Source organism: Eleutherodactylus coqui, chromosome 12, assembly GCF_035609145.1.
Source record: "Eleutherodactylus coqui strain aEleCoq1 chromosome 12, aEleCoq1.hap1, whole genome shotgun sequence".
Lineage (NCBI taxonomy): Eukaryota > Metazoa > Chordata > Amphibia > Anura > Eleutherodactylidae > Eleutherodactylus > Eleutherodactylus coqui.
The window spans coordinates 114,684,485-114,708,249 of NC_089848.1; the positions used below are offsets into that span (position 1 = coordinate 114,684,485).

Genomic DNA, 23,765 nt, shown 5'->3' on the forward strand with positions numbered 1-23,765 from the left:
GTCCCAGAACCCCCTGATCACAGATCACTCACCTTGTGCTATGCGGAGCTTGACTTCAAGGTCAACTGGGGTGGATACAACGGATTTTGTCAGCACCAAAACATTCTCTAATCCAATTACCACAACTAGGTAAGGAAAGATCTCCCTGCAGGAAAAGACAAGGCAAGCTTTATACAACTATAGTAAACATCACCTTAAAGAGATTTTACAGAAATTTCTATTGTGAGGATAGGTTATCAGTAGTGTCAACAATAATTTATTGTCCGGGGTCCCAAGCATCGGATTGCAGCCAATCAGACGAGCAGGCACCCTCTGTCAGTACCACAATACACAGGGGTCAGAGCGGAAGTCGCTGCTCTGACCCTTGTGTAGTGGCTGCTGCCTGTAACAGCAGGTACAGCTCCCATTAAAATGAACAGGAGCTGTACCTGCAGTTACAAGTGCCAGCCACTAAACAGGGGTTGGAGGAGCAGCAGCTTCCGCTTTGCAGCCTTGGGTATTGTGGTTCTGACAGTGATCACCCGATCAGCTAAATCAGTCAATGTTCCGAGTGGTGGACCCCAGCCAATCAATAGTATTTTCCTGGAAAACCTCTTAAAATGTATACAGCACACCTCTTATTACATAGCTAAGTGATACGTACCCGCCATTGAGTGTTGGTGTCAGTCCAAAGAGTGTGCACAGTCCCACGGACATCAGCAATGAGCTCAGGACTGTCACAACTGCAGCCAGGGCCAGGCCCCACTTGGACTTAACCAAGTCAATTTTCCCTTTGAAGGAAAAAAAAAAAAAAAGAAAAGAAAAAAAAAGAAATAAGTACATTCTCACTGCTTAAAGGATCCACCAATCTCAAAACAGAAAATCTGAATACACAAAAAGGTAACGGTGAACTTCCAACAGTCAGGGATGCTCAGCATCACTGAGATCTGGATCTAGCTTTTCTAGACTACATAAAGGGCATGTTTACTTTTGAAAGCTTTTTGTTAATTTTTTTTCAAAACATGTGAAATTTAAAAAAAATGCTAATAGTCCACATAAAAAATATCCAATTGTTTGCTGTATACAGCTCATATGCAGATCTGTGCGTCTCCATGGTTACAGACTACAAACAAACCCTGTTGAGTCTGATCCTGCTCCTATTCAACTGGTGTAACTGGTGACATCATTGTGCTCACTTACTGGTGGAGAAGTAGATGTATGCAAACAGGATGAAGTACGTGGTGACCAGAGGAATCAGTTCTGCTATTCCAATCTCCTCCTTGAAATGCACATGGATGAGGTTCTGCCCTTGGGAAGTGCAGTTGCTGCTGGGGTAGAGAAGTTGGAGACGGGTCCTCAGGCTTCGGAGAAACCTGTCATTAAAATAGTGATGTTATATATTATATATTGTTGGATGAGAGGTTGATACACAGGAGGTGGTTTGTTACATTGTACAGTATGCGTTTTACAGAACACTATGCAGGGCGGCGCTCTCATGACTTACTTTGCATCATATCTGCGCAGCACCAGTGTGATGGTGTAAGACACGATCCGCTTGCGATTGTAGAGGCTGACACCGCTCTGTTTCGCAGGCACTCCGAACAGCAAGTCTGCAGGAGGGAGAAAGGGAAAGGTAATAATCTCTTAAAAGGGTCAGTCAGATCTTATGAAAAATGAAGCTTCATTAGCGCAGAGATGTGCAGGGTGCTCCTACCTCGGAGGGTGGCAGAGGTCTGCAGGGTCTTTGGCTCATGTTGCTGAACGGTCCGGATAAGGTCGGGATCCATGTTGAACTGCTCTCGGTTGTTCTGCCAGAAGTTACCCGGGGACAGAAGGAGGCAGCCATGTTCTGGAAGTTTGTCTCGGAGTTTCTTTAATCCTGGCAGAAGGTCGGTCACCTGCAGACAGACATCTTCCAGGCTTTTCTCACTGGTCCTGGTTAGGTAGAAGAAAAAAATAAGTAAAAAAGTTTTTTTTCCCCCAGTACTATGAATATTTACTAAAATCTGCTGCAAATTTCTAGCTAAATTTGTGCTTAAATTCCTTAAATTCAAGATATCTGCTTTCTGTCAGTGAGTAAGAACATTCTAGCTTAAATCCTGATGTTGCCCTGACTGCACAGTTGCGGGTTTGTGAACTAAACACGGCAAGAGGAAAAGTCTCTCTCCAGGCCTCACCTACAGTGACACATTGGAACATCCCCACCTGAAATGGTCATTGGTTCGATAAATATTTGGGAACATTACCTCTCTCGCAGCACATGATTCCTGATCTCTTCCACTAATCCAAACACTCTGGAAAGCGGGGAGCGAAAGACATCAACAGCCAGGAAGTTCTTCTCCCACGGTGATACGACTCCCTTAACCAAAACCTGCTGGATGTAGGCGACAGGCCGGCCGAGATACTGCAGGGACAGACAATCCAATACTAGTAGAGGCTAACATTAGTCACTGTCATACCGCATAGGCTATTCAGAGCCATTACATCAAGTCTCCCCCAGTTCAGACAATAGTTTGCTACATTTTACCTGCATTTACACAATGTATCTGTTGAAGTCAAGGATCTAAATCCTACAGAGGATTGTTTAGACTGGACACAATTACACAAACCCTCAGCTGTGAAAGTTAGGCTAGGTTCACAGGACAGACTTGCCACGGAAATTCAGTGTGGAATTTCTGTGTGGCAAATCCGCTCGCGGCTCCTAATCCCGGGATTAGCCAGCCATGTGGACAACATTTTGCAAAAATCTTGTTCACACGGGGCGGCCAATCCGTCGCAGCAAAGCCGAGCGGAACCGGCGCGGAATTGCCAGCCGCAGCATGTCAATCCATTTTTTTTCCTCATTGCGGCCTCTCTCTATGGGGAGAGAAAGCCACAATGGAATGCCGGCGGCCGAACGGCTCCAAAACTCACTGTGGGTTTTGAAGCTGCGGCTCTCCCGCGGCTTTATGGTGCGGCCAAACCGCGTGATTTCTGTCCCGTGGGAACCCAGCTTTAGTGTGCCACATACTATTTATTTTTCACTCTACCAACAGTATAGTGAGTGCAGCTCTGGAGTATAATACAGGATGTAACTCAAGAGCAGTACAGGATAAGTAATGTAATGTATGCACACAGTGACTCCACTAGCAGAATAGTGAGTGCAGCTCTGGAGTATAATACAGTTTGTAACTCAGTATCAGTACAGGATAAGTAATATATGTACACAGTGACTGTACCAGCAGAATAGTGAGTCCAGCTCTGGAGTCTAATACAGGATAGGTTTATGAGATAATACATGCACTGTGATGCACATGAACAGAACACTCTATATTTTGGACCCAGCAGTTTGCTGCCATCTGGCTCCTATTACAGGATTTGGGTCTACATGGCCCAGTGTTATGTGGCACAGAGTATTTGGGGATGATGTCAGCTGTGTCAGTCTTCTGCCTTGTCTATATCTTGGTACAAAGGTCAATCATCAGATCCTTGCTGTGTAGATAACATCACAACACACGTGGACAGATAAGGCCAAGGTCACTCTGTGGAATTATCTGATCAGTGTTGCCTTTCTGTATAAAGCGTGTGCAGGACACAGGGATACATATGACACTGCTATGGCCCATTGCTACTCTGTAAAGTGAATCCACGGATCCGTTACAGTCTACAATGAAAGTAACTCAGTAGAGTGAGATCTGAAAGGTGGACACATCATGGGTCAGTGCTGACAACTTCCCACACCTGGACCCACCACCTCATGCCCACAGGTTGTCAGAGGCGCACAATAGAGTCCCATCCCTCTCATTTCCCCTTTAGTCAAGTTGTTCAATAATTGCACTGAAATGAAGCGACGAATGAGCAACTTCTTGCCCAGCGTAAACAGGCAGTCGTTCATCCATTCACTGAAAGACTATCGCCCCCGTGTGAACGTACGGAAGTGATAGCTGTTCCGTTGAAAGTGTAAGTCGCAGTAAGAGACCATTCAATGAAGCTGGACTGATTGCTTGGGATACTTTTACATGAGAAGACCATGAGGCGTTGAAGAGCCTGACAGGCGTCCCAGCAACTACGGCTCCTGGGCTTTCACATAGGAGCGATAGTTCAGGGATTAGAGACGGGGTAGGCTGGAGATCTCTTCCGGCCGGCCACCTCCAATCACTGAACAGGCAGTAACTCAAAGATGAATGACCGCCTGCTTATAGTGAGCGAGAAGTCGAGCTGCAACATAGCAACTAATGAGCGATCTCTCACTTAGTACCCTATCGGGTCCCACTTCTACATGGGACAACTATATCAAAATCGCTCATTTGAGCAATTTTTCGGCTGATAGGCCGTGTAAAACTACCCTAAATTGGATGAGAACGACTACTGCGTCCAGCATAAAGCATGTGAATCGGCTTCCCCAGACTGCGAAAAGGCAAATATCCATAAAAGGGAGTCAATCATCCCAATGCCAGAATGATCCAGAAAAGCCATAATAATCACTCACCCAGTCTGGACGCTCATTGCGGTCGTCTATGCTTGGCTCAGCTGGAGGTGGGGAGTAGTCCTTCACGGGGGTGATGAACTCTACGGGTCCTGTCCCAGGTAGAGGCAGCTTTAGGAGAGGAGAACTGAGGGAGGAGTGAATAAAAAGAATCATCTACTGAGTAACTAAAAATACAAAGCGTAAAATGTATCTAAAAGTATCTATTCAGATACTTCTATTGATGCGCTGCGCCAAAGTCGCACAATATAATACAAGTTCTGCACTTTTATGTGTTGCTTGTGCAATAAATTCTTGTGCTGATAAACACCGGCCTTGTACTCATCACTGCAGAGTCCGAGGGTCGGCTATGTGATACTACAAATACTGCATATAGGAGGTTGTCATGTGATGTCAGATATCACACGATGAGGACTTCATATGGAGTATAGGTGCTGTATATACAGGGAGTGAACAGACATGTCATTATACAGGGAGCCAATGTAAATGCTGTGTTATACTGTAGATTATATATAGCAGGGGCGAGAAGATATCTGCATTTTTGGAACTACAATACTGGCCTGCTGCCAGTAGCAGTAGCACGTTGTTCTGATGATTCCCTCTTCTAAGCGCTAAGATCAGACCTGCTTGAAATCTCAAGATAATACTCTGTTCCGAGACCTGGAAAATCCAATGATCCTGAGAACCGCTCCCCGATGCAGTGCTTACAGCAGAATAACTGGACACTTGGGTTACCTATACAGTGGCATCAGTGTGCCCACCACACAGAATTATCCTACAAGTACCCCACACCATAAAGAACACTTGTAGAAATGCCTAAAGAATAGTGTCAGCTCTCTACCTACTAATTTGAATGATCAGAAGTCACTCAATGACAACATGAGCGTTTCTTGTGAAATACATCAACCCCACCGCGTGTAATAAATACCCTCCACAACACTATGTGACATCAGAGGTGGGCGCTACAAAGTGGTCTGGCAAGTAATATTAGTAACTGTAATAAAGGTGAAGACTTCACCTGGAGACGGAAGTAAACAAGCCTGTGTGATCTGGTAGCACAAAGACTCATGTAACTGCTTCAGGACGAGTAACTTATAAACATGAAAAGAAATGTGGGGCAGTATCACAGCGGTTCTATTCTTGCACATAGGGGGCAGTGTTATAGCGGTTCTATTCTTGCTCATAGGGGGCAGTGTTATAGCGGTTCTATTCTTGCACATAGGGGGCAGTGTTATAGCGGTTCTATTCTTGCACATAGGGGGCAGTGTTATAGCGGTTCTATTCTTGCACATAGGGGGGCAGTATTATAGTAGTTATATTCTTGTACATAGGGGGCAGTATTATAGCAGTTCTATTCTTGCACATACGGGGCAGTGTTATAGCAGTTCTATTCTTGCACATAGGGGGGCAGTATTATAGCAGTTCTATTCTTGTACATAGGGGGCAGTATTATAGCAGTTCTATTCTTGTACAAAGGAGCCGTATTATAGTAGTTCTATTCTTGTACATAGGGGGCAGTATTATAGTAGTTCTAGTTTTACACATAGGGGGCAGTATTACAAAAATTATATTGTGTCTGTAGTTTTTAGCAAAAAACTATTTCACAATACCAGTTTATGTTGTAAGTGAAGAGATTTGGTTACTGAAGCTGCTCTCTGAATCTCGTCTACCCATCCCAGTATTGCCATGTACAGGAGTCCGCTTCAACTTTGTAGAAATACTTTGTATGTACTATGCAAACATGTCACAGGGCAGTGAAATTTGACAAATATGTGGACATGTAACACAAATCTAATTCACTCGTTCCTTCATGAGGAACAATACTCCTACACAAACTGATCTATCGGGCAGATTGTAAATCTGAGGCATTTCGTCTGTATTTTCACCAAGGATTTCATCCTTTACAGTCCATAGGGTAAACACCAAAGCAAACATAAAACACGCAGATTTAACCATGGAATTAGTAATTAAAGGGGTTGTCCCGCGAAATCAAGTGGGTCTATACACTTCCGTATGGCCATATTAATGCACTTTGTAATGTACATTGTGCATTAATTATGAGCCATACAGAAGTTATTCACTTACCTGTTCCGTTGCTGGCGTCCTCGTCTCCATGGTGCCGTCTAATCGCCCGATTAGACGCGCTTGCGCAGTCCGGTCTTCCGTCTTCTGAATGGGGCCGCTCGTGCCAGAGAGCGGCTCCTCGTAGCTCCGCCCCGTCACGTGTGCCGATTCCAGCCAATCAGGAGGCTGGAATAGGCAATGGACCGCACAGAAGACCTGCGGTCCACCGAGGGTGAAGATCCCGGCGGCCATCTTCACAAGGTAAGTAAGAAGTCACCGGAGCGCGGGGATTCGGGTAAGTACTACCCGGTTTGTTTTTTTTATCCCTGCATCGGGTTTGTCTCGCGCCGAACGGGGGGGCTATTGAAAAAAAAAACAAAAACGTTTTGGCGCGGGACAACCCCTTTAAGGGTGCCTTCACACTTGCGATTGCACTACATTTTTTTAAAACCCGAATGAAAAGAGATGCAAGCACAGATGCATTTAAGGATACGCACACTATATATTTTGATACGGAAAACATTAGTTTTTTACTTTAAACGTTTTCTCTTAATAAAGTTTTTCAGCCTTTTATCCCCTTTAACCCCTTGAGTGGCACGCCCGGAAATTTTCCGGGACGAGCTCCACTGCCGATAGTGATATAGCCCGGAAGATTTCCGGGCTATGTATCACTATGGGAGCTACAGAGCACAATGCCACAAGCTGTGACAGTGTGCTCTGCCTGCACAGACCCATTGAGAACAAAGCAGGGGCTTTGAAAAACCAGCAGAAGATATTGCCGATCTGCCGGCAATCTCCTGCTTCTAAGTCTCCTGCTTTGTTTACAGGTTGCCATAGAGACCATCGGCTTGTCAGACGCAAGCCCATGGTCTCTGTGGCAGGGAGAGCTGGTGCTTGGCTGTCAGAGGACAGCTAGATACCAGCTCTTACATCAGAGAAAACCTCCGATCTCTGCTGTGTTAACCCTTTACATGCTGCAGTCTATGTGACTGCAGCATGTAAAGGGCTGTCACTGCAGCATGTAAAGGGCTGTCACCATCGGACCCCCGGAATGTGATCAGGGGTCCTGATGGGTCCCTGTGGAAGTCCCCTAAAGGGACTAAAAAAAAAAAAAATAGTACAAAAATAATTTAAAAAAATTATAAAAACACTTGTCTCCCTTTACTTTGTAAAAAAATCAAAAATACAATCACACATGTGGTATCCGTGCGTCGTAATGACCCAGAGAAGGAAGTTAATACATTATTTAACCCCTTAATGACATGGCCCCTTTTTTTCTTTTTTTCCTCCCCCGTTTAAAAAAAAAAAATCACAACTTGTCCCGCAAAAAACAAGCCCTCATATGGCCATGTCAATGGAAAAATGAAAAAGTTATGGCTCTTGAGACGCAACTGCAAAATTAGTTGAAATTCAATGATTAGGCCATTTTAAAAAACCTGCCCTGGTGGGCACGACAGGGTGGTAGGAAACCCGCCACTCAAGGAGTTAAGGCATTTTATCACAAAAAAAAATGCATACATTAAATGGGGGTTTTCCCACTACTTACAATTGCTTCACAGCCACTCGGTCGTTCCTGGTTGCTGCTGACAATCACTTGTCACAGCAGCGTCAGACTAGAGCCGGTAATTGCCCGAAGCAATCACATGCTGGTCAGCAGCAACCAGGAAGGACAGAGGGGCTGTGGAGAAACTTTCAGTAGTGGGAAAACCCCTTTACGTGTATGGAAACATGCAGCCATAGGTTTTTGATGGACTACAAATATTTAACTTTTTTTGTAGGAGAGAAAATCATAGTAGGCTACGCTTTTCAATCCCGGAAAAAAAAATAAAAAGGTATGTCTTGCTAAACGTATGCATATTTTACCCATTATAGCCCACAGATCAGTGAAATGTTACTTTTTCATCTGAATCTTGCTGTAAAAACGTGTTTCATGGATGACGGTGTGGAAGGACATTTAAACTTTAGTTGCATTCAGAGCTTGGAATCCTGCTGCCTGATTCTGAGTCATCTGATTGACCGACCTCCTCCAATGCTTTTCATTTTATTCACTTATTTATCTTTTACACCCAAGATACATGATGTAACAGCAGCCTAGGTGTAAATCAGCCCCTAGGGTGGTGAGGCGAAATGTCAGCTCCTTCTCTGGATGTAACTCGGCTGCTCTCACACCTGCATTGGGTATAGAAGAGTAACAAAACCATATAGAACAGTAACAAAACCATAAGGCACGGCGTGACCGGGGTGATAATCTACACTTCGTTGCCGTTACCACACATAAAATAGATCAAGCTCGTCTGCTCCATTGTGTAAACTCCACCAGATAATGGAAGCTAAAACTGGAAATGTATCATAATGACTACTAACGTGATTTTCTGGTCTAATGTAAAATAAAGCTTTGATGCGGCCCCTACCATTATTGCTCCAACGCATCTAAAATGAAGTACAAGTTTGTACAAACTGTCTTATCGTTTTTCTCCACAGCTACTGTACAGGCCTGTGTGTTACCATAGTAACAGACAACAAACCCTATACAGCCTGTGGTGATTAAAGTGCAATTCAGGAGAACAATATGTGCACTAAAACACATTCATTTCATACCTAAGTGTTGTGCGATTGAAAATTTCGAACTTTTCATCTCAGCTTGCTGTCAGTGAATAGGAACATTCAAGGTGTACAACCCAACATGGTATCAGGACCATCCCATGAGATGGGCCCAGCATGCTACATTGCATCAAGCTGTTTGACTGCATTTGCAAAACAGCAAGCGAAGACCTTGAGAACCGTGAGGAATTGAAACAAAGTATGTCAAAGAGTTGAAGAACTTTGAACTGAAGGCTGTGACTGCAGCTACAGGCATCGTGCAGAATAATGACCCTCAGCTGCCACAGACGATTACGGATTACTCCCCCGTGATGCAGTCCTGGCAGTATCCTCATATGACTCCAGAACACAAAAAACAGGCAAGACGAACAAAGCTACGTTCCTATAAAACCAGCGTTAATGTCCGCAACGGACAAGACACACGTGTAGCGAGGACGCAGGTGAACACATCGTCAGGGGACGTTCCTTCCTGCCTGAAGTCATCAAATATTATACTCATATGTGTGCAGAGACATGAGAAGGCAAACAACGGACCCCAATGGCAGAGTGAGCCTCCAGCAGCACTATATGATGTCCCTTCGCTATACTTTTACATAGTTTCTCAGCAAGATATTGCGCTCAATGTGCGTTTAACCTGCGGATGCGAGGCAGTTTCCAAGCTTCGCTTCTGTGAAATTCCCATTCTCTCGCACGAGTTTCATATGCAATAGAGCAGTGTTTCCCAACTCCAGTCCTCCCACAGGTCATGTTTTCAGGATATCCCATGGTAGGAACCCCTGTGATGTCTGAGGACCGACAATAATTACATCACCTGTACAACACTGAGGAAATCCTGAAAACATGACCTGTTGGGGGTCCCTGAGGACTGGAGTTGGGAAACACTGCATTAGAGGATTGGAAGTGTTTCAGGTGAAACCTCAGATCGCACGGCATGCGAGCACAATGCGATGAATTTAAGGCCGCATGTGGAAAAAACAGAACATGCCACGATTTTTTTCCTCGCAGCATCGCTCATATGTAGGATTCCATTCAAAAGAATAGAAGCTCATAGTCGGCTGAGTTTTTTTAATCTCCCAACGCACAAAACGGTGGAGATCAGCGCACAGGTGAAACCTCGCTCACATGGGCGGATTTTATTTGCAGAATCTGTGATCACCATCCGCGCGGAGATCCACGGTAAAGTATGGGCATTTCTGCTTTTTCGTTCACAATTGCGGATCTCAGTGTTTTCTATATTAGCGCGGATTACACACAGATGGGCCCCATTGAAGTCAATGGATGCGAGTATTCCATCGCCCATATGCAACTAACATTGCGTATGAGTGGCGGAGACACTCGCAACCACAGAGGAAAATAGAAAAGCTGCTATGCCGGGTGGAAGGGGGAGAGAGAGCTTCCTGCTGTGCATATCATACATCCGTGCAGAAAACCGCTTGCATCCACGATCGTATGGAAATACTTTCTGTGAATGATCACAGTTCTTCCGCATGTGGAATCTAACCCGTTCGCGTGAGCCCGGCCTTATAAAGGCTTCAGGGGTCATTTACCTCTTTCCTTTTCAACCAGCTACAGAAGATGACTGCGCCCTCTATTGGGACAAAACACAAATGACGTCACACACGCTGACGACTTGGAGGTTCGTTATTTCCTATGCAAATTCTCAAGGATCAGATAAACAAGGCTGGTGTTGTTGCAGCGTCTCATCTTACAAAGTCGTGGAAGCCGCTCACGCAGCTGGCGATAGATATTAAAACAACCCGACAGGAGAAGCAGGAAGGGTGTGGATGGAAATACCATATTAAAACCTCCTAAAGTCCATGACAGAGTGCTGTAGGGATATAAACCCTTCTGGGACTTCACCTGTTGTAACACTCATTTCCCAAGACAGTGACAACCTATTAAAACCAATAATTTTAATAAAAGGGCACAAACCCAAAAGGGAGGAAAGCGACCCAGACTACCTCCGATGTGGCCCTCGGGTTAGATGGTAGGGACGGAGATGACGGTAGCTCTCGGGACTTACCAGCAAGCTACGATGCACAGCGCGGTGAAGATGATGATTGGGATTGGGTAGGACGCGCAGAGCAGACCATGGCGGTAAAAGGCCTGTGATATCTTCTCACGCAGCTTATCAGTGAAGGGCATCCTCAGATGCTGTCACCTGCGCCCCATCACGAAATGTGCCTGCAAGGCTACTCCACAGGGGGCGCTTTACTTCCAAGGAACATGAGCGACCTGCGGGAGACAGGAAAAAAGACAAAGACATTCAGGAGAGCAAGCAATGGTCAGACATGTAAAATCAAACACAACGTTTCAGTTCTGCCCCCTACAGCCCTCCGGCTGCTGCGACACCATAATACCCAACATGCTCTGGACGCCGCTAGGAAAAGAACCTGTTGTTTTCACGTAGGGTCCCTTTACACAGAGCAATTTACCATTAAAAGAGTAAACAGGCGCGTGAGTAGTTCCCTTTCAAACATCCGTTCACATGCACAAGTAATAGTTTGGATTTTTTTGCCCTAGCTTGTTCAGTCCATCGCTGCTCTGTCATGGAAGTTTAGAAATGTCTGGGAAGGTTTGCAAACGACTGAAGAAGAAAAAAAAAAAAGTCGCTTTTTACACGGAAGAACTGGCAAATGAGGAACTATCACTTTTACGCCTGCATAATGTGAACGATGAAAATAAACAAATGCAATACTGCGCAATCATTGGCCATGTTCACATTGAACGATTAGTCGTTTTCACCTGATTCTACAATTATTTGAACAATAAATGTCCTGTGCAAAAGGGTGCTTACTTTCTGAGTTTTAACCATACGTTAAAGACTAGAACCTACTATAATACTGCCCCCTACGTACAAGAATATAACTACTATAATACTACCCCCTACGTACAAGAATATAACTACTATAATACTACCCCCTACGTACAAGAATATAACTACTATAATACTACCCCCTACGTACAAGAATATAACTACTATAATACTACCCCCTACGTACAAGAATATAACTACTATAACACTACCCCCTACGTACAAGAATATAACTACTATAACACTGCCCCCTACGTACAAGAATATAACTACTATAATACTGCCCCCTACGTACAAGAATATAACTACTATAATACTGCCCCCTACGTACAAGAATATAACTACTATAATACTGCCCCCTATGTACAAGAATATAACTACTATAATACTGCTCCCTATGTACAAGAATATAACTACTATAATACTGCTCCCTATGTACAAGAATATAACTACTATAATACTGCCCCCTATGTACAAGAATATAACTACTATAATACTGCCCCCTATGTACAAGAATATAACTACTATAATACTGCCCCCTATGTACAAGAATATAACTACTATAATACTGCCCCCTATGTACAAGAATATAACTACTATAATACTGCCCCTATGTACAAGAATATAACTACTATAATACTGCCCCCTATGTACAAGAATATAACTACTATAATACTGCCCCCTATGTACAAGAATATAACTACTATAATACTGCCCCCTATGTACAAGAATATAACTACTATAATACTGCCTCCTATGTACAAGAATATAACTACTATAATACTGCTCCTATGTACAAGAATATAACTACTATAATACTGCTCCTATGTACAATAATATAACTACTATAATACTGCCCCCTATGTACAAGAATATAACTATTTTAATACTGCCCCCTATGTACAAGCATATAACTACTATAATACTGCCCCCTATGTACAAGCATATAACTACTATAATACTGCCCCCTATGTACAAGAATATAACTACTATAATACTGCCTCCTATGTACAAGAATATAACTACTATAATACTGTCCCTATGTGCAAGAATATAACTGCTATAATACTGCCCCCTATGTACAAGAATATAACTACTATAATACTGCTCCTGTGTACAAGAATATAACTACTATAATACTGCCCCCTATGTACAAGAATATAACTACTATAATATTGCCTCCTATGTACAAGAATATAACTACTATAATACTGCCCCCTATGTACAAGAATATAACTGCTATAATACTGCCCCCTATGTACAAGAATATAACTACTATAATACTGCTCCTGTGTACAAGAATATAACTACTATAATACTGCCCCCTATGTACAAGAATATAACTACTATAATACTGCCCCTATGTACAAGAATATAACTACTATAATACTGCCCCCTATGTACAAGAATATAACTACTATAATACTGCCCCTATGTACAAGAATATAACTACTATAATACTGCCCCCTATGTACAAGAATATAACTACTATAATACTGCCCCCTATGTACAAGAATATAACTACTATAATACTGCCCCCTATGTACAAGAATATAACTACTATAATACTGCCCCCTATGTACAAGAATATAACTACTATAATACTGCCTCCTGTGTACAAGAATATAACTACTATAATACTGCCCCCTATGTACAAGAATATAACTACTATAATACTGCCCCCTATGTACAAGAATATAACTACTATAATACTGCCCCCTATGTACAAGAATATAACTACTATATTACTGCCTCCTATGTACATGAATATAACTACTTCCCTATATGTACAAGAAACTGTCAGCAAGCTTGTTTTCAAGAAAGCCCCCTAAGAGCTTAGCTCCTGTAATGCAGTGGGCTGCAGGTACTTTTTCTAACTATAGAGGACTGTGTAGACAAGATTTCCCAGAACACATACAAGTTCCATAAAGACACACAAAATGCAGGTAATGCTGGGAGATTTCAGCTCCGACACCATTAGAACATTGAATACAGCTCTGGAGAATACGGCAGGATGTAACTCAGAATCAGTGGAGGGTAAGTAATGTAATGCCTGTACACAGTGACTCCAGTGTTTAAGCCGGTCCATTCTATTTGTAACCCCTTAGTGGTCTGCTCATACACAGTCCTCCTTCACAGAAGACAGTTCTGCCTTGGAAAAGCAGAAGTGAGAGCGGAGGCGCGGGGCTCAATGCCTCCAAGTGCACACGAAAAACCACAAGACGACTCATTCATAGTAAATAAATTATTTCCGGCCTCTGGTCAAACATTCACTTCATAAAGCTCACTACTTCTTGGCATTACACCTTCCTCTTCGTTTTCTTCCCGCCCTGAAAGCCACTACAGGGATAGTTAGCCTTTATGTGCTACAAGCCGTGACACATACAATAATACATAGCAGCATTAGGCAATATCAACCCATCTTAAAGAGACACTCTACGAAAGACCCTTTCTGTTCTATACCCTTCGTGAGTGCCCCCTGTGGGAGATTATGGTCATTACTCCCTACATCCCAACCAGTCAGGTGCGTTTCTTCCATACAGCTTACGGTCAGGGCTCCACAACACATAAACATGTACGGGAATTGCGTATTTTGTCAACGGTATACAGTATTAAGCAGGGTTCCCACAAGGCGCATTGCCGGCGGAAATCTCGCCGTTTGGCCGCAGCGAAAAACCGCAAGATTTCCGCTGGAAAAACGCTGCTTCAAAACCCGCGGCACTTAGCCGTGGGTTTGGAGAGGCTTGGTAGCACACTTTTCCATTGCAGCTGGCGCTCCCATAGAGGAGAGTGTGTCCGCAATGGAAAAAAAAAAAAGAATGGACATGTTGCGACCGGGGAATCCGCGCCGCAATGCCGGCTTTGCCGCGATGGATTCGAGAAATCTCGTCCACATGGCTGGCTAATCCCAGGATTAGCGGCCAAAGGTAGATTTGCCGCAGCACAATTCCAGACGGAATTTCCGCGGCAAATCCGCCCGGTGTGAACCCAACCTTAGGACTCTCTTACAAACAACGACCATCGTTCAGGAAATCCTTGAATTGTGCAAAACCAAATGCTAATCGTGAAGTGTAACCACCGTCAATGACCGGACAAAGGAGAAGTCGTTCACTGATCGCTCGTCATTTGTTTTACGCACGCATGAACACAGAATGATAATCGACCTCTGTAAACATCTACGAACGACTGCTTGTCTACTCTGAATGGACGTGGGTGGCCGGAAGACATCTCCGGGGCGCTCGACCTCCATAGCACAGGAGCCATGATCGTCGAGTCCCTTAGTCTATGGGATAACATGTGTACATGGGATGTCCTACATCCATAATTACCTGACCGATTACCACATGCAACCAATGGAGTACCCATCTTCTGCAATCGCAGCTCGCATATTGCATGAGATTGCAGTACAACATACCGCATGTTACAGTTCGCCGTGGAGCCGTGGCCTCATGAGTGGAGTAGGATAACAATCACAAGGTTTCTCCTCTGTTGTGGCCCACACTATACCGGTAAACATGCGGCGCACACAAATGTTCCTATGACACAGATATACCAGCAGTCAGCTGACTGGAGAGTCATGTTGCCTGGTAAGGTGTTGGCCAACGGCCAAGGCACAAAGGATTCCTCAGGTACCTGACACAATCCTCACCTTGCAGAGACATGGCAGAGAGCAGCTCACACTGCAAGAGCCTGAAATAGTCTGTTATTTCATGGAACTAGACGCTACAGAGGACAAACAACTGCACAAACATAACAAGTGACAATATATAAACACTGTAACAGCTAATACATAACCAGCAGCCATAACATACAACAATAAGTGATAATATGTAACAAGAGCTAACATATGATAACAAGTGATACATAAACACCACACAGCTAGGAGGGATAGATAACACTGGAGAAGAGAGGATTCAAAAAGACCTAAAAAAGCTTGAACAGTTGGCAGCGACTAACAGAATGGTATTTAACAAGGAGAAATGCAAAGTCCTACATCTGGGCAAGAAAAATAAAATAAGCACATACAGAATGGGAGGAATTGGGCTAAGCAGCAGCACATGTAAAAAAGACTTGGGTATACTAATAGATCACAGACTGAACATGAGTCAACAGTGTGATGCAGCAGCAAAAAAAGGCAAACACAATTCTGGGATGTATTAAGAGAAGCATAGAGTCTAGATCACGTGAGGTCATTATCCCCCTCTACTCTTCTTTAGTCAGACCTCATCTGAAATACTGCGTCCAGTTCTGGGCACCCCACTTTAAAAAAGACAGACAAACTGGACCTATCTTCAGAAAAGGGCTACTAGGATCGCGAGTGGTCTGCAAATCATGTCCTATTAGGAACGGTTAAAGGATTTGGGAATGTTTAGCTTGCAAAAAAGAAGGCTGAGAGGAGACTTAATAGCGGTCTACAAATATCTGAAGGGCTGTCACAGTGCAGAGGGATCAGCCCTATTCTCATTTGCACAAGGAAAGACTAGAAGCAATGGGATGAAACTGAAAGGGGGGAGACAGAGATTAGATATTAGACAGTGAGTGGATCAATGAGTGGAACAGGTTGCCATGGGAGGTGGTGAGTTCTCCTATTATGAAAGTGTTCAAACAAAGGCTGTACATACATCTGTCTGGGATGATTTAGTAAATCCTGCACTGAGCAGGGGGTCGGACCCGATGACCCTGGAGGTCCCTTCCAACTCTACCGTTCTATGATTCTATCCGTAAACTGAAATCATGGTGTAAAGAGGGGATGATTGTAACATTCTACATAATTTCCCCAATTAAAATGTCAGGAGGGCTCAGAAAAGGATTCATCGACCCCGCTAGGACATAAATGCGAGATGTAGAGCTAGGCACCTGTAATATTTACTGACGATGAGCAAGAACTTTCCACGTTGCTCTCACCCCTCGGCCGTACACCCAGCTCTCCGTGGGTGGGATGCAAGCAACCCCACCCTTAAAAAGGAACAGTCTGGGAAAACTGAACACTGTGTTCTACTTACTACAGGGGGCACAGACGAACAGTGCAGAACTATATGCAGTCTGTGATTAGTGGTCTGAAGTGGTTCTAGGAAATATTCTAAGAAGGTCCTACGGGAAGATCGCAGAGAATGACAAGTCCAGGCAGATGGGGAAGAGGTTTACAGCCGCAGTGATAATTCTGCCTCCATCTGTGTAAATGTACTAAAGTGCAGGCGACCATTGAGGATTTCCCTGTACACAGGACAGCAGCCACACTACACCCCGTCTCCGGTGGGACCCTGCACGGCCCCTGGAGCAGCCCCCAGAACACCATTCCCTGTGTTGAGCCGAGGCAATATGGCGGCCGCCTGGAGCGCAGCAGAACATAGGAGCCGTGTCTCCACTATATTCTCATGGGAAACATGAGGTCGGGGCAAAAAGGGTCACGCGGCACAACATACCCTCTGTGCTCACAACACTGAACGCAGCCGGCAAATGAGGCCTCGACCCTGAGAGAAAAGGTCTGTAGTGACCAGGCTGGGCGCCGCGGCTCTCCTCCACAACCACAAGTTTTAAATACACTTTGTAGTTTAATTTCTCACCATTTTCAAAACCCCTGTTACCTGTCAGTGAACAGCAAAACTCCTGAATATACTTAGTGACTGGTAAACTTGTTCTGGCCTAATCCTACTTACTCAGCTGTTGGAACTTCTGAGCGCTTGCTCATGGCTAGTTCCGCGAACCCCATTTAAATGAACAGAGCGTTGCAGTGCATGCGTAACTGCCGCTGCATTCAATCTGATGTCACTGCAGGGGATGCAGTGAGCCCACAGGGAGGAGGCAGGGGGGCACAGGATTCCCGTTTTTTGGACTCAGGATGGGACCATGACCAATCAGACTTACCACCCATCCTGTGGATAGGCAATATAAGTCATTTTGGGCAAAACCCCTTTACAGCTAGTTTCACACGAGCATATTAAAGGTGCATTTGTGTGGCCACAATACAGACGAGCGTCCCAGCCTGACCTGAACTCAGAGATTCACAGCAAGAGGTCCTCAACGCCTCGTGCCTCCATGAGGTTACTCGTTACTGTTGGTCTTAACATCCCAAAATTTTACATCCGGCACATAAAAAAAAAAAAATTAGGCCAAAATTCCTTCCCTTTTATCCGATCAGCGACAAAGAGTGAAACAAAGACTTCTATTCAGGATGAAACCTGCAGGATGTAAAAAAGCCAAATACTCCAAGCAGAGACCCCTCCCCTGGGGTGTACAAGTGCAGTGCGCCAATTCCCCCAGCTGCCCATGAACAGCATATAAACCAGCATCATTAATCAGTGTTACATCCCCTATTGTCGATCCCTCTCTTCTATTGCCCTGCCGAGTAGGTGTCAGTCTTCACTGCAGTACTGGGGTTCCTTTTATGAACCTGGAGGCTCAGGATGAACACAGCTATGTCTGAAGCAGTTCTATGACTGCTGGGAGTATGAACTGCTGTGAACGATCAATAAACATGGTTCACATCGACTAGAAGGCGCACAAATCACAAAGTGCAAACCCCAAAAAAGTAATGGTTTCGGGTAAGAATAGTGTTAATTATCCACAAGGCTTTTCTGAGAAGGGACGTCTGCCCCGCTACGTGCTGTCCTTGCTTGCTGGTCAATGCCGCTTCGCCAAGGTTGGGCCCTGATCCAAGTGCGTTGGTTGCCAAGGTTATAGAGACAGCTGAGATACTAGAAGCCTACATCCATCTCTAGGACGCTCAGGGAGCAGATGCTAAGAGGGACATTACCCCATTATATCCCATGGGCGTTTCATAAAGGTCTTCTGTCCAAAACAACAAGCTTGCTGACTGTTTCCACCAACACACTCCTGTATAGGGTGCTCTGTTTTGACCGGTAGTCTATGGGGACGGGGCAGCGAGGGTTGACACAACTGTAGCATCTCCACAGAAGCCATGAAGCATAGCACAGGGTCTATTGAAATCGCTGAGCTGACCGTGTAACGTATGGACACATTGGGTCGTCCAGAGAGGGGCGCTATTTGTAGCTGCTCTCTGCTCCGGCTAGTAGATGGAGATTAATCTACAATCCCTTAATGTAATCAATAATAAGAAAACAGTTCCACTGCTCCCAACATACGTCCGCAGTCCGGGAAATCCGACCGCATACAGTAGCGACATCCAGAATTCCAAAAGGAGCCCACAGCTGAGGGTTTGCTACAATAACCTGTAATGTAAAGGCCAATTTACACAACGATTATTGCTCAAAGTTCGTTCAAATGAACGAATTTGAGCGATAATCATGCAATGTAAATGCAAAAAACTAAATTGTTTACCATTCATACGCAAGTCGTTATCGCTAACTTTCAGTCAGCATAAAAACTATCGCTGGCTTCTCGTTCCGTGTCAACGCTCCCCGCTTCACATAGGAGGTGATGCGCTGACCACCCAGCGGCGGAGTCTGTCTAAGTGCTCTGCACAAGCACTAACGACCTTAGCAGTGCCATCAGCGCTCCTGCAGTTGTTTCGCCGACTGTCACCCATGTAACAGAGCCATAACAGCCTGGCCTCTGGAATGATACATTGTATCAGTGCGGGCAAAATGTAACAACTTATCAGCACAGAGGAGGGATCTGTGCTGCGCACACAGGACTGGATGCAAGTGCGGCCCAGGAAGCAGTATGGCCGTAGAGGAGGGCACAAGGTCTGTTTAAAGGGGTTGTAAGAGATAAGAAAGAAAAAAATTAAAACCAGGCCCCTCATGGCAAGAAAATAATAAACCAGCTAATACTCCACTCCTGCGGCTCCTTGGATGTCCCACGCCGACAGCTCCGGCTCACCCCTGTAATGTATGGTTCACAGACTGCAGCAGCCAATCACACCACCCAGAACTCCATCGCCAAGCTCTGTGATTGGCTGCTGCAGCCTGTAAACCATATGTCACGAGGGAGACCCAGAGCTGTCAGCACACAACATGCAGGGAGAGGCGAGTATTAGGGCTCATTTGCACGGCCGTATGCCTAAAACGCTGGCAGCGATTGTGTATTGCATATGGCAGTAAATCTCACGCACGCCATCATAAGCAGCGAGACTAGTTTATTTTTTAATTCCCTGCTCACTTTCATAGCGGCATAGCGAATTCAACACCGCAAATACGCAATAAATTGCATATATACAGCGTTTAATACACAACCCATAGAGAACAATAAGGCTGTGCGTGCGAGCCTCCATGCCCACCCGCATGACATCTTGCACCCAAGCTAGAGGTGGTACAACCTGGTACTAGATCCTCCTTGCCCACCTGTATCACATCTTGTATCAAAGCTAGAGTCAGCCCACCAGGGTACTAGAGCCTCCATGCCAACCTGCATAACATCTTGTATCCAAGCTAGAGGTGGTACAACCGGGTACTAGAGCCTCCATGCCCGCCCGTATCACTTCTTGTATCCAAGCTAGAGGTGGTACAATCGGGTACTAGAGCCTCCATACTCGCCAGTATCACATCTTGTATCCAAGCTAGAGGTGGTACAACAGGGTACTAGAGCCTCCATACTCGCCAGTATCATATCTTGTATCTAAGCTAGAGGCGGTACAACAGGGTACTAGAGCCTCCATGGCTGCCTGTATCACATCTAGTATCCAAGCTAGAGGTGGTACAACAGGGTACTATAGCCTCCATGGCTGCCTGTATCACATCTTGTATCCCACCTAGAAGCGGTACAACAGGGTACTAGAGCCTCCATGCCCACCCGTATCATATCTTGTATCTAAGCTAGAGGCGGTACAACAGGGTACTAGAGCCTCCATGCCCACCTGTATCACATCTTGTATCCAAGCTAGAGGCGGTACAACAGGGAACTAGAGTCTCCATGCCCACCTGTATCATATCTTGTATCTAAGCTAGAGGCGGTACAACAGGGTACTAGAGCCTCCATGCCCACCTGTATCACATCTTGTATCCAAGCTAGAGGCGGTACAACAGGGTACTAGAGCCTCCATGCCCACCTGTATCACATCTTGTATCCAAGCTAGAGGCAGTACAACAGGGTACTAGAGCCTCCATGCCCACCCGTATCATATCTTGTATCTAAGCTAGAGGCGGTACAACAGGGTACGAGAGCCTCCATGCCCACCTGTATCACATCTTGTATCCAAGCTAGAGGCGATACAACAGGGTACTAGAGCCTCCATGCCCACCCGTATCATATCTTGTATCTAAGCTAGAGGCGGTACAACAGGGTACTAGAGCCTCCATGCCCATCTGTATCACATCTTGTATCCAAGCTAGAGGCAGTACAACAGGGTACTAGAGCCTCCATGCCCACCTGTATTACATCTTGTACCCAAGCTAGAGGCGGTACAACAGGGTACTAGAGCCTCCATGCCCACTCGTATCACATCTTGTATCCAAGCTAGAGGCGGTACAACAGGGTACTAGAGCCTCCATGCCCACTCGTATCACATCTTGTATCCAAGCTAGAGGCGGTACAACAGGGTACTAGAGCTTCCATGCCCACCTGTATCACATCTTGTATCCAAGCTAGAGGCGGTACAACAGGGTACTAGAGCCTCCATGCCCACTCGTATCACATCTTGTATCCAAGCTCGAGGCGGTACAACAGGGTACTAGAGCTTCCATGCCCACCTGTATCACATCTTGTATCCAAGCTAGAGGCGGTACAACAGGGTACTAGAGCCTCCATGCCCATCCGTATCACATCTTGTAGCCAAGCTAGAGGCGGTACAACAGGGTACTAGAGCTTCCATGCCCACCTGTATCACATCTTGTATCCAAGCTAGAGGCAGTACAACAGGGTACTAGAGCCTCCATGCTTGTCCATATCACATCCTGTATCCAAGCTAGAGGTGGTACAACAGGGTACTAGAGCCTCCATGCCCACCTGTATCACATCTTGTATCCAAGCTAGAGGCGGTACAACAAAGTACTAGAGCCTCCATGCCTGCCTGTATCACATCTTGTATCCAAGCTAGAGGCGGTACAACAGGGTACTAGAGCCTCCATGCCTGCCTGTATCACATCTTGTATCCAAGCTAGAGGTGGTACAACAGGGTACTAGAGCCTCCATGCCTGCCTGTATCACATCTTGTATCCAAGCTAGAGGTGATACAACAGGGTACTAGAGCCTCCATGCCTGCCTGTATCACATCTTGTATCCAAGCTAGAGGCGGTACAACAGGGTGCTAGAGCCTCCATGCCTGCCTGTATCACATCTTGTATCCAAGCTAGAGGCGGTACAACAGGGTACTAGAGCCTCCATGCCTGCCTGTATCACATCTTGTATCCAAGCTAGAGGCGGTACAACAGGGTGCTAGAGCCTCCATGCCCCCACTTACTTACTGATAACGTTACAATCACACAGAGAAGTTTCCTCCTCTCCAACAACTTCTAGGGGGGGGATGGGCTCTTACAAGGACTATACACTACAGGGGACCCCCGACCCCTCCTCACTTGATGTACCATATATATCAGAAGAGCGGGAGGGCTCACAAGTGACAGTCTCGGGGTGGTATGACATCACATGTCCCGTTCATTGCAAGGTATTGCGTCATGCCGCGTGGTGTATGACGTCACATGGTCAGCCGTAAAAGTGGCGCTATTACCTGTGAGCGAGGTAAAAGGGAGCTGCGGCGGGTTCTCCGGCGGGATTATATTTCCAGAAAGCGGGGACCAAGCGCTGGTATCCGGCACACACGGCTCCGTGCCCGCCCTGCAACCCCCGACCCTTCCCCTCTCACCCGGCAACGCCCGCCCAGACCGTCTGTCACTGTCAGGACTACTGAACCACAGCGGCGCCTAGTGGCGGGAGGGGGCGTGACGGCGAATTATGCTACGAATTACTGATCAGCAGCGGCCAGTGGTGGAGCTCTATGGTCCCATTTCTAATGTCCACTAGATGATGTCCCCATTATATATACTGCAGACGATATACTGCACTGCTCATATACGGGGAATGATGTGCCTCATATATAGTGCAGAGAATATACTGCACTGCTCATATACAGGGGATGATGTCCCCATTATATATTCTGCAGAGAATATACTGCACTGCTCATATACAGGGGAGAATGTGCCCATTATATATACTGCAGAGGATATACTGCACTGCTCATATACAGGGGATGATGTGTCCACTACATATATAGTGCACAGGATATATGGCACTGCTTATATACAGGGGATGATGTGCCCACTACATATATAGTCCACAGGATATATGGCACTGCTTATATACAGGGGATGATGTGCCCACTACATATATAGTGCACAGGATATATGGCACTGCTTATATACAGGGGATGATGTGCCCACTACATATATAGTCCACAGGATATATGGCACTGCTTATATACAGGGGATGAGATGTCCACTACATATATAGTGCGCAGGATATATGGCACTGCTTATATACAGGGGATGAGATGCCCACTACATATATAGTGCACAGGATATATGGTACTGCTTATATACAGGGGGATGAGATGCCCACTACATATATAGTGCACAGGATATATGGCACTGCTTATATACAGGGGATGAGATGCCCACTACATATATAGTGCACAGGATGGCACTGCTTATATACAGGGGGATGAGATGCCCACTACATATTTAGTGCGCAGGATATATGGCACTGCTTATATACAGGGGATGAGATGCCCACTACATATATAGTGCACAGGATATATGGTACTGCTTATATACAGGGGGATGAGATGCCCACTACATATATAGTGCACAGGATATATGGCACTGCTTATATACAGGGGATGAGATGCCCACTACATATATAGTGCACAGGATATATGGTACTGCTTATATACAGGGGGATGAGATGCCCACTACATATATAGTGCAC

General features: G+C 45.4%; 1 protein-coding gene across 2 annotated transcripts in view; it reads right to left on the minus strand.

Annotated features, from left to right (window-relative positions):
• SCAP (SREBF chaperone) overlaps positions 1-22,630 on the minus strand; it is a 43,442-nt gene extending 20,812 nt beyond the window's left edge. Inside the window, exons 1-9 of one of the 2 annotated variants that reach the window (XM_066585151.1) lie at positions 22,510-22,630; positions 11,133-11,344; positions 4,448-4,571; positions 2,226-2,383; positions 1,694-1,914; positions 1,484-1,589; positions 1,180-1,352; positions 644-770; positions 33-145 (exon numbers count right to left, since the gene is read on the minus strand). In XM_066585151.1, coding sequence (XP_066441248.1) covers positions 33-145; positions 644-770; positions 1,180-1,352; positions 1,484-1,589; positions 1,694-1,914; positions 2,226-2,383; positions 4,448-4,571; positions 11,133-11,254 — 1,144 coding nt within the window. In that variant the 5' untranslated portion in view covers positions 11,255-11,344; positions 22,510-22,630. Of the gene's footprint in view, positions 1-32; positions 146-643; positions 771-1,179; positions 1,353-1,483; positions 1,590-1,693; positions 1,915-2,225; positions 2,384-4,447; positions 4,572-11,132; positions 11,345-15,339; positions 15,396-22,509 lie in introns of those variants that run through there. The other variant, XM_066585152.1, reaches the window with a different exon arrangement.
• Positions 22,631-23,765: the final 1,135 nt, after the last annotated feature.